The sequence below is a fragment of the Protopterus annectens genome, chromosome 2.part1 (genome assembly GCF_019279795.1).
Source record: "Protopterus annectens isolate FY-2018-M chromosome 2.part1, PAN1.0, whole genome shotgun sequence".
NCBI classification, from domain to species: Eukaryota; Metazoa; Chordata; order Ceratodontiformes; family Protopteridae; genus Protopterus; species Protopterus annectens.
This window is the reverse complement of record NC_056729.1, coordinates 520,224,326-520,236,558: the sequence shown is the minus strand read 5'-3', so window position 1 is coordinate 520,236,558 and position 12,233 is coordinate 520,224,326. Positions and strand designations below refer to the sequence as shown.

General features: G+C 38.7%; 1 protein-coding gene across 1 annotated transcript in view; it reads right to left on the bottom strand.

Annotated features, from left to right (window-relative positions):
- The window catches only part of CCDC142 (coiled-coil domain containing 142), a 918,569-nt gene that overhangs the window by 54,467 nt on the left and 851,869 nt on the right, over positions 1-12,233 (bottom strand). The window contains exon 8 of the mRNA XM_044063462.1: positions 1,017-1,228. Within this exon, the coding sequence (XP_043919397.1) occupies positions 1,017-1,228 (212 nt within the window). The remainder of the gene's footprint in view (positions 1-1,016; positions 1,229-12,233) is intronic.

The window sequence follows — 12,233 nt, the reverse complement described above, 5'->3', positions numbered from 1 at the left end:
ACATGTTCTGTGTCCTTTCTCAAATTATTCCTGTGTGATTACTTGGAAAAGGGAGATACAAAATTAACGGTATGACTTTGCAATGTCCAACATCAGTGTCTGTCAACCACAAAAACTACAGTCAGGCTTAAGTTTTAAGGTGTACCCTAATAATGGTCTGCATCTTCCAGCATACAGGTTCATAGATAGTTATTAGAAATGCAGTGTAGAAGGCCACTGAGGAGCCTAAGCCTCTCAGCTGCCCCAGAGCAATATCTGGTTATGTGATTTGCTCTGTCACAAAGCAAGCAAATGGATGCTCAAGGGAATCAAATCCTACACTATATGAAGCAGTCTGTTAACAGCTCATAGAGTCAATGTTGTGTCTTTTGGCTTTTCCCGGTTAGGGGTCGCCACAGCGGAACTCCGATCCGCTAATGATTGGCAGTAGATTTTTATGTGCTGGCTTGCCGGGCCTAACGCACAACCTTCAACGCTCATAGAGTCAATCCTGTTTGCTAACTACTTAGCAGGCATGGCATAAATACGCTAAGAGACTAACTACAACTGCCACATATACCTTTACCCTTTTCTTTCTAGCTTATGTTACAGCTGAAAAGGACCAAGGGGGTCAGATTAATTTACCCGAAAAACAAATACAATAAAAAAAAAAGAAACGTTATACATATAAATGTGTATGTGTGTGTGTGCGTGTGTGTGTGTAATCTCAACTTTTTATTAACTGTGTAGCACCTTGGATTAGATATTTAAAAGTCTTTCTGACTGAAATAAACAAAGAAAATAAAACATGAAAGAATAATGTAAGTAAACAAATAACCTGTAAAACCCACAGGTTGAGTTAAGAGGTGGTATAAAAACAAGGTAATAAACAATCCAATTAACTAGTCTTATGAACAGCTTACCAGTGCATTTTGATTCTAAGTCTAAATGTGTTATACGCAGCAGCTGTAATAGCCAAGTGCCAACACTGATCTGCATAAACAGCTCTGGTTCACAATACATTAGCATACACTTACAGCATTTCCAGAATGGCTCCCAGGTATGTGATGACCTGTATGTCCTGCTCATGGGCTGCTGCAGAAGACAGATAATGGCACTGTCCATATGATGGAAAATTTGAAGGGAGAGCAGAGTTTGCTTGACTTCAGATGACAAACCATATTCCTGTGACTGGATCAGATCTCGAATTATGTCAAAATCCTGCTTCAGCTGTAAGGCACCCTGAAGACTACAGAACACAGACTAAAATTACATGACAGAAAACAAATCATTTCCAGTCAGTGATGCCATAAATATTCATTTGACACTTGGATTAAGCACAAAACATTTATAAAAAAAAATCCCATTTCCAGGAGATTTAGTTAGAATAAGGTCCTAATAGTTTTTGCAATTTCATGACCTTGTAAGTCTGCAATTCAGAATACTATATTATATTTAGTCGGAGGCATAACCTAATACTGATACACACTAATGAATAAATATGATATAATAAAGTGAAACCATACATCCTTCATTGCAATTACTGCATCTTTATTTGCAGCAAAGATATTTAGCTGAACACAACATATACTGTTGGGTTTCATTCCTGCTACTACCTGCAGCAGATGCATTAAACTATTTTACAGCAACCAGCTCTATATCTGAATGAACATATTTATTTATTTGATTGTTAACTGGGTTGATGAACTGTTGAAAGGCAGGGGCCATAAGGCAAGACAGTGTACATGTTTTCAAACACTGACAACAACTGACACTTTAGAAAGTATAGTATATGATAAACAAAGATAGTCATTAAAAAGCACAGCAAACTTGCGCAATATGTAGAATATGACAGACATAAGAAGAAAGGGTAAAGAGAACTCTGAATAAAATAAGGGCAGAAATGGACAGATAAGAAATCATAATAGCTACGAGCACAAATAAGGCAAGATGTAGTGTGGAAAAGCAATGGTGGGACTAAAACAGAATGTACAATGTATATGTGAACATAATATAGAAAAAAAATAAAAACATATGTATAATATATAAAAATATATTTTAACTAAAGAATATGGAATAATCAATGGGAGTATGAGCAGGACAATCTGCTTGTTAAAATTAATGTAATGGGTAGGATAACTAATTGTATCTTTAAAACAATTGCATTTATAGTCTTGTCTCAGATGAGCTTTTAACTTGCTCTTAAAAACCGAGAGATTATTTGTATCAGAAATTTCTTCAGGTATTGGTCCACACAGTTGAGGACAATTAGTATAAAAGACTTTTCACAGAGAAAGGAGACTTGTGGAGCTTCAGTAAGGAAATGTTTCTAATGCCTTACAAGTTTCAGTTACCATAAATTTATAGGTAAAAGGAGGGCAAAGGCCTTCATTAAGCAGCTTAAAAGTGAAGGTGTTTAAGATGTTGGTGGATCTGGCTGAAATAGGAAGCGATTTGGCTTGCTAAATAGGGGCAGAGTGGTGATCTGTAAGGCTGACCAGATTAATCCTAGAATTGTACTTTACGTAGTCTGCAGTATTATGCTATGTCCAAAAAGAAACGTGATAATGGTCAAGGAATATTAGATTCTGGGGATTAATATGTTAATGGCTCTTCTTGCTTATAGGGTAAGAAGCTTGAAGATGCTGTAGGCCAGCTTGAGCAGCTGTAGTACTCAAATGGAAGTTAGACTGTCATGATTATGGAAAGAAAGGATTTGATCTTGTCTGGCATGTAAATATTTTTTTTTAATGGTGTAAGGAAGAGTTGAGCTTGGCGGGTCGGGTCGGAATTTGTGAGAAGGGAGACTATATATAGCCTTCTGTTGCTGCCAAATACTATCATGGCGGACATTTTGATTACATTAGTAATCATGGAAAAACTTTAAAGGAATATATTTTTCATTATAACATCTGAAAAGACCTCATTTTAAGGACAACAATAACTGAAATACAATCATTAATATCTGAGATTTATTTGCATGGGGTTTAATTTCCTAAGTAAGCTTCCTATAGTTCAAATTATTTTGGTGCAGCGGTTAGCCTTGTCGCCTCACAGCAAGAGGTTCTCCAGTTCGATTCTTGGCTGGAGTGCCTTCTGTGCAGAGTCTGCATGTTCTCCTTATGCTCATGTGGGTTTCCTCTGGGTGCTCAGGTTTCTTCCCACATTCCAAATGCATGCGTCTGGAGCATTTCTCTCCAGGCCTCCAGTGAAAATGGGCTCTGTCTCAGTTGGACTTTCCTGGTAAACAAATGTTAAAAAAAACAAAAAAAAAATGTTAAATAAAATAAAAATTTTTAAAGGTCTAGCTTAATATTGTTGCCCTTCTAAAGCGAATGACGGATGCTCACCAACTTTCTTACCTGCCACAGAACTCACCAACAAAACATGGCCAGTTTTTAACAACCCTATTAACTGAAATGGCATTGTCAGAGGAAATATGTCTAACCTTTTATTTTTTTATCTAGGGACATCCCTAGAAGACGACCATCTAACAGAAGGCTCTTCAGAACAGGAACAGATCTCTTATGCCGGCAATGCTGAGCCAAATTCCCTGGAAAAATCATCTCACCAAAAGAAAGTGGTACTCCCATGCCCAGAATGGACACTAGAACAGATGAAGAGGACATGGCTAAACCCTGATCTGCGGTGGCAGAAGGAGCAAAACCAGCTGGTCCCTAGGAAATCAGTGAGTGGTCTGAATTACCATTAGTGGTCACTGCAGAATCATCCACCAATGGCTGAAGCAAAGAGAAAGCCCACAGAAAAGGCAAGGCCTCTCTGGAAGACTTTTTCTTTTTAAGTACTACAGTCCTGAGTGAGGAAGAGAGCCTGAAGTCCATAAGTCAAAGGGTAAGTATAGTGTACACAAACACTCCACCCACACACAACACAGTTGAAAAGTAGCACACAAAAACAATCTTCTCACACAAAAATCATACAAGTGTGACTGCAGGAAGGAAAAAAAGGTAGGCTGTCACAAAGTGTATACAAGCATTACATATAATATCGCATGTAAATATTCTTTTCTATTCCCTTTTCATCTCAAAGATAAGCAAAGGCAGTACATTTTAGAATTAAAATAGCCCCCCTCACAAAAATAAATAGCTAGTATTTAAATATTTATAACTCAATTGTTTCCATGAAAGCAGAAACAATTAAAAATGCTGGCATTCTTAAACAGACTGATGACCAGTTCTATCAAAAACAGGTACAATTATTTAAAAACAGTGTGGAAAGGTTTCCTCAACAGGGAAACGTAATCTGCCAGAAGTGATAGAAAAAGGCTGGCGACTGATCCTTTGAAGCCCAGAGGAACTCTCTAGAGGCAGCAAGAAAGTACTGAAGACTATGGCATCCAGGCTACTGGTTTTCTCCACAAGGGAGCTTCTGCCCTGGCAGCCTGGGTTCATGTGTGGAAAGCAGTCAGAGACCTTTGCAGACTGGCTAGCTGTTATATCTTGGGCAGAAAATAATCCATGTAGCTTAGGCAACTGCAGCAGTAAGACTGATGAGCATACGCCGACTCATTCATTAACTTCTAGTACTGTATAGCAAGCTATTTGTAGTAGAACTCTGGGAAGACTAGCAACAAACATGGAGGGTATGGACATCAGTGCTACCGTTTCATCTCCTGTCAGTAAAGATCCATTAGGCATCCCAACAATAATGCTATCAGAATCCTTTTGCCAAGTTTGAGGCTCATGTCCTTGTAAATAATTTTGCAGAAAAAGGCATCGGAGTAGACCATTTAATTTACAAAAAAACATGTTTACCAATTCTGTAGATTTTTTGCTCACCTGAGTGACTTTTTAATTTCTTGCAGTGGAAGTCTGGGAACATTTTTTTTTACTTCTCAGAACTTCTATTTCTTTCTTTCTTTGTTTTTAAGAAGAGTCCTTAGATATAAAATAACCCTTCTTTTCAAAATACTTTTATAACTTTTGAAGATTTTTATGAGATAAAAATGAAAGAATTTTCAACCTCCATTTCCTAGTAATATTCTTAACCTTTAAACAAAGCTGACAAGCTTTTTGGGATCAGGACCCAAAAAGAACACAGACTGACAATGGAAATGTTTACAATAAATCAGTCTGCCACAAAAGTAGTTTTATTTATCAGTTTAGTAGGTAAGACATGCTCTTATGAAGAATTACTTTCTTGATAGTGATGGAGACAGAAATATCCACCCAAGGCAGACAACAGCTAATGAGGTCTAACTACCAGCTAATGTGTCTGCATAGAATGGCAGATGTACAACAAATGGTTGATCAGAGCATTAAATAATGCCTACCACTTTAACTAAAGGGACCCAAAGCCTTTTATTATTATTACAATACATAACAAAAAAGGCCAAGGGAGGAATACAAGAAACTTATTAAAGATGGAGAAGCAGGAAAGAAGGGGCAGAGGAAAGCTAAACACTTTAATGTGTTACTAAGTAATGAACAACAAAATGTCGACAAGCAGCCCATAAACTAAAAGGTAACAGTAGCATACAGAATAGTTTTAGAAAGTGGTGAATGTGCACACCTGCACCAATGTTTAGGAAGATGCTTCTAAAAAGATTTGGATAATACATATTTGATCTCCATAGCTTGGGTACATTTTCATAATGTACATCAGATTTCTATATTTTTCCACCCCTGGCCTGCACTTAAAAATAGTCCCTCTGGAGCAGGACTATACCCATAACCAAGAACATAAATAAAAAAATAAATAAAGACAAACATTCCGTGACCTCCTGAAGGAAGCCTCAGTCCAGAGGAATGGGGCAAGAGAAGCAAAAGATACTCTGACTGCAGTGCAGTCCCCCACCTGATGCTTGAGAAGTCTAGTTGGGGGAATAATAAAACAAAAGATCTTTCAAATATGCATGGCGAAGTTGTGCAGAGTCTAGTAATTAAGATCAAGCCTCCAAAACATGGACCCAGCAGTAACCAGCAACTCCTGCAGCAAAGGAATAATGTGACAGGAATGAGAATTCTTAGTCAATAATTTCACATTAGAATTCTGCACCTCTGCAGCCATGCTAGATCTCCAATTGACAGTTCAAGCAAAAGTGCACTGTAGCCATCCAATCAAAAGAGTACGCAGCCAAGTCCAGTGATGGGAAAAGGATCCATATTAGGGAAATGCTAAGTTTTAACAGCAAACAATTAGCCCTTTAGTGCCAGCTTGTGGTCACAAACCTCACCCAAATAATCAACTTGAGGAGCAAATGCTAACCTATTTCCTTAAGTATTATAAGGTGGGAAAGAAGAGGAAATTTTGAAGGATATACAATGGCATGCACCAGTATGAACAGATTCTACTGTTCAAGTATGATACCAGTCTAGCACAGTTTAATGACCGAAGAAGTGAAGCAGAGTATCATCAGCATACAACTGATAGGTTCTTGGCTTCACAGAACCATAAGTAGTGCAGAGCAATGGTAGTGGCTGCCCTAGGTGCAAGATGTCACAGAGTCAGTAGCAAGGGCCAGTGGTACTACACTGCAGAACTGCACTGATGTATGAATGCCAATACTGCATTAGCAGTCATGGTTGAAGTGCTACTTCAGTGTGTAACGATAGCAATCTGTTTGTTACATCTGCAGCCATTGCTACGTTACAGAAGCAGAGATGAAGAGGAATTTTTTTTCTATTTTTTTGCTCCTCAAATTAAGTTAGGGGCATCAGTTTGTAGGACTACACAGGGTGCCAGATGACCTGGCTATGGTTCTATGGTCTCATCACGACCAACACAGCCAAAATAAGCCCAGCATACATCAAGTAGCTGTGGACTGAACCCTCATCAATGCACTACAAATAATGCAATATGGGGAAAGAAGAGCCTTATCTTGGCAACCTTAACTTAAAAAAAAAGTATGCAGCTTCCTCACACTGAGATGGTGAAAAGGCTCTCGAAATGGTGAATCAAGCTGGACTACACAATCTACCCCAAACTCAAAACAGCTCAGCAGAATGATCTGACACAGCAGAAATTTCAATGGACAAATAAGAAGCTTTCTTTCATGAGATTTCTGATAAGCAGAATAGCTAGCATCCAGACTAAGCTTATCCTCAAGATGTCAAGCCCATGCTTTGCCAATGGCACTCTAACCAGCTTAAAGGTTTATCTCTCTCTCTCTCAGAGCATGTAACAAACAGCAGGAGTTAAGGAAATGAAATCCCACTGCTGCCACCAAGTGTGTCATAGACAAGCATACATTCATGTTTAAGTGATGAGGTGACAGGCATCACAATGCCCAAATCTGCACTATTACCACTCAACTGTACATGTAAGGTGGTGAATGGCCTTAAGCACTTACAGCAAATGTGCACTACTACATTGGGTTATGACCAACATCTATCACACCTAAAAGAACTGCAACTGTCAGATCCACAACAGGATTATAATCATGGATTCACCGAGATTTGACCATCTCACGTTCAGCCCAGTACCTTCCAGTGTCAACTTATCATCAGTAAATGAATAGACTTGGACAGAGACACACACAGACAGTAGTTCTCAGGAGAGGGCTACTGATAACTCTACAGTGACAAACCTCTTACATGTATTAATAGTAGACTGCTAATCTAATAGCAAGAACTCATTTACAGGCCAGTCTTTTAATGAATAACCAAAAAGGAGCACTAAAGTTGCGAGTCCTCAGAATCAGTTTATTTAAATAAATAAAAGTTTAGCGCTTTCGTCAATATAACTGACTTCTTCAGAACCAGTCTTTCAATGAGCCAACCAACATTACACTATGATGCCAGCTGATGCCCAAATAGTCTCTCTCTTTAGAATAACAAACAGCAACAGTCAAACCAATGATGTGAGAAAACAAAACAAGACATCAGCCATAATCCTTTTCAAACAAGTTCAAACTCTTTTAAATGGGATCTGATTATCCACACAGAAAAGTATTTCAGTTGTACACAGAATGGAAAACAATTTAACCCCAAACCCCAGGTACAAAATGAGAAAAGAGGGGATGATGCTGTTGTCAAAGCGATAGTCTAATGGTATAAAACTGTAACGGCAACTGTAGTTATTTCTACTTAAAGTTAATGGCAGACAGCTCAGGATGCAAAGTCTACAGTACAAGCATCATGATATAGCTTTCACTGTTAGTTAGGATTCACAAAGTCCAAATAATAGTCCCAAACAGAAGGAAAAGAACAAAAGTAGTTCTGTTGAAGTGCACCCTTTGATGGAGAGCCTTTCCAACACCAAAATAACAGTATCAGAGAACAACTAAAGAAAAATCTCTAGTGTAGAGAGTTAAGGTTAAGGATGATGTTCCTGTGGTATACAGTTGGACTCTCTGTCTTCATTTGCTTACTGTGTGACCTTCAGTAAGTCACTTAAGCAGACATTCCTCCTTGGGGCACTCCCTGAAAACAGGTTGTGTGTCTAATGGGCCTACCTGGTAAACAAATGTGTATTATTATAACAGTACATTACATTACACTTTAAGGTACATTCAAGACTCTGAGAGGTGTGGAAATCCCTGAAGTGTGAAAAACAAGCTTTTCATCCAAAAGGAAGAAAAAAGTTTTTATTTAAATTATGTTTAAATATTTTACATTGCATTTATAGTGACTGGTGTGGTGATGCTTTTTGTATTTTTCTGCTTTTTCCCATGCTTTAGCCAAAAATGTTACCTTATTTTTACTTTATGTTTTAGTTTGTTCTGGGACCTTAGACGTGTAGCTTCATTTGCAGTTGTGGGAAGATTGTCTATTGCTGCAAGATTTTAGCATCATGTATACATTATAGTGCACTTCTATCTCCTTAAGTAGAATTACTCGTTAAAGCTGTTTGTATTTTGGCCCATGTCTGGGGCCTTAATCTTGTACTTTCATTCTTAGATGAGGCAGAAATGTGTACTACTGTCAAATTTCAACCTCATGTAGTCACTTACAACAGAATGTTTTTTTTTCCATAACAGTCCCACTGGTAAATGTCTGCATAGTCTGGGGCCTTAGTCTATGTTGGGATTGCAGTAGTGGCAGTACTGTGAATTCTGCTCCAGGATTTGTGCTTCAGTGTTTTTACAGCTGTTTATATTCCAGGTTTGCTGTTAGAGTCTTATATTCCTCTTATCATCTGATTAAAGTTGCATTCCTGTGCCTTTCTGTTTATTTTGCTACTGTTTTCCCTCTGTTCTTTGTGTCTGCCCTAGCCCCCACTGAGACATTAAACTAAAATTTCTGAAATTCTAACCATAGGACTAGAATTCCAATATAGACTTTATTTCATTGGATACCTCTCTAGGAAGTCCACTTCTTGAAGACAGAATTCTTTCCCAACTTTCAAACCTTTTTCCTGTTGTGGTTTTTAAAAGGCTGTGTTCTCTGGCTCCCACCCATTATGGTAATCTGATGTCATAAGTCCCTCCCTACCTTCTTTCATTGCTACTGTCTGTTGATTAAGCTATTCAAGTACTTTTTTCACCTATTGTTTTCTATATATCCATATTACTAAGTGACCATCTAGCAAAACAGTATCACTTGAGTAAAGTTTATCTATACAACTACCCTTAAAGCTGAAACCTGTAACTTAGTGTGGTTAAAACTAAGCCATTGTCTGGAGACAAGCTTGAGCAACTAGTCTGCACATTACACTACTACTATCAAATCTAACCTAGTCAAGTGCCAAAAAGAAACCACCTAAGGAGACCTTTATATAAATCAGTCCATAACCTTCAGTACCTACACAATCAATCAGAGGTCCAGAAAATATGGATATGCAATTTCTGAACATCTCCATAGCTAGCCTGTTAGATATGAGAATCCTGAGAAAAATATAGCAATTGTCTCGTGTTCACAGGCAATCATTTAATCCTTAAAGAAAAAAAAACAATATCTGAGAGGTGCACATAAACAATTTCACTGGAGCCAAAAATCTCACAAGCAAGGCTGTTAAGACAACACACAGACCAACTTATGATGGGGCATTAAAGGCAATCTTCCCAAACCTCAGAGACCTCATAAGCTTATAAACAGCAACACCTATCCTCAGCAATCTCTAAAGCACGCAACAAAAGCAACACCAACAGCAATGCCCATGAGGCAAGCAAACACATGACTCTTGTCACTGGAGGACTCTATTGTATGAGGCACAGATGCCCCACTCATCAGACTGAACAAGGAGAAGATAAACGGTTAGTGCTTATCTGAAACCAAGAATCACCCAGCTACTCACACCCTCAAGTCACTACACCACAGGTACCAGTACGATTCTACCACAGTTCATATGGGTTTTAATGATCTCAGATGCACCTCCATAGACTATACAAAGAGAGACATTATTGATCTCTCTGAATATGTCTCAGACAGGTATACGCACTGCACTGAGCAGCACTCTAACTTCACCAAGAATGTCACAATACAAACAAATGATGATTAACTTCAATAATAGCTTTAGTTTCTGGTATCTTTCCAGGGGGATTCAGTATCTGTCAGCATGGGAGGATATGATTAACAAACCATGTTGCTTTGCAAATGATGATCGGCACTTATGCCTCCTATGCTTCAGAATATTGGCTAAACCTTTTTCCACCTCCTTAGAGCCATTTTTAGCCAATGCCAAATTGATAAACCTAACAACATAGCATATAAAACCCAAAATTGTTACTGTAGTATGCCAGGAGCATAAAATATACTCCACAACCTACAAGCTCTCCTCACTCTGGAGAACATAGCCATCTCTGCTGTTACTGAGACATGGTTTAAATCTGCAAGTATATCAGTAGTGCAAGGCTAAACTACCTTCCACACATTTAGATCATCAGCTGCACACACAGGGACAAAAGGTGGAGGAGTGTCAATCTGCATTAGAACGAGTATACCTCTAGGTTGGTTAAACAAGTCTATGCCCTGGAGTTTATCCATACTGAAATCACCATAGACAAAGTTCCATACCATATCCTATCAAGCTATAAGTCATCTTCTATACCCCAAGAATCCCATAATTCATACATAGTCCTACTGCAGACATTCACCATTAAACCAAATACTCTATTCATAAGAAACTTTATATACCCCTCTATAGACTGGGAAACATACACAGACCTCAAACTCACAGGCACAATGATTCCTGGACTTTATTAACACACACACCCTTGACTAGATGGTGTGCACACTCACCACAGATTCAAATATATTGGACCTGGTACTCACCAGTATGGGAGTGTGCTGCATACTCCACAGTGTCACGTCCTCACCAGTGAAGTCAGACCACAAATAAAAATCAACTTGGTAAACTCAGCAAACAGGAACTATTGCAAATCAAACTACATCATATTAAGCAATAGTTTGTGAAAATTCAGTGCCGCTCCTAACCCTGAGTTCACAACAACCTATGCAGAATTGTTCACAGAGACCGTGGACAACCATGTAAACGGCTGTAAAGAGGCTGCTGTACCTACTAGAAGAAAGACTAAAGCAAATTCTAAAAAACAAACCACACTGGAGGAATCCTAACATTAATATGGTATATAATGAAAGGAAAAAAAGACATGGCTAAAATCGGGAAGTGCAACTCCTATAATGATAACAGCTCTCTAATTCAAGTAAACAGGAAATAAAGAGGTCTTGTCAAGTCTAACAAGGCCAATTATGAGGTCAAGATAGACTCGCAGGCTAAAGACAACCAGAAGGCCTTCTACATCTATGTCCATAACCTCAAAGCCAGCACAAAATAGTGTGCTAAACTGGTGGTCAATGGTGCCATCTTCATTAAGCAGAGTGACACAGTGAACCTGCTGGCTGACAATTCACTTCAAACGTCACCCCTGCTCCACTCCTCCCAACTCCTCCATAAAATAGCTACTAGCATAACCCCACCAACTATTAGCAGGAAGCAGGTCTTGGTGGCACTTGCTAAAGCCAAAAATGCAGCCTCAGTGAGTCCTGACAATATACCAAGATGCCTCCTAAACAGCTTGAAATATGACATTTGAGGATCACTTGAGTCACTTTTCAACTACAGCCTCAAAACAGGCTTTGCAGCACAAGAATGAAAGACTGCAACTGTTACCACACTTCACAAGGGTGTGTCATCAGCCGACCACAGAAACTACAGAACCAGTAGTCTGACTAGTCTAATATGCAAAGCCATGGAACAAATTATCATGGAAATTATCAATAAATGCATAGGCAACCCTCAGACACTGGACCCAGTCAAGTCTGGCTTTGTCAAGGGAAGGTTATGCCTACTAAACCTGGTGGACTTCTTTGAAAAGGTCACAAAGGCAAAAG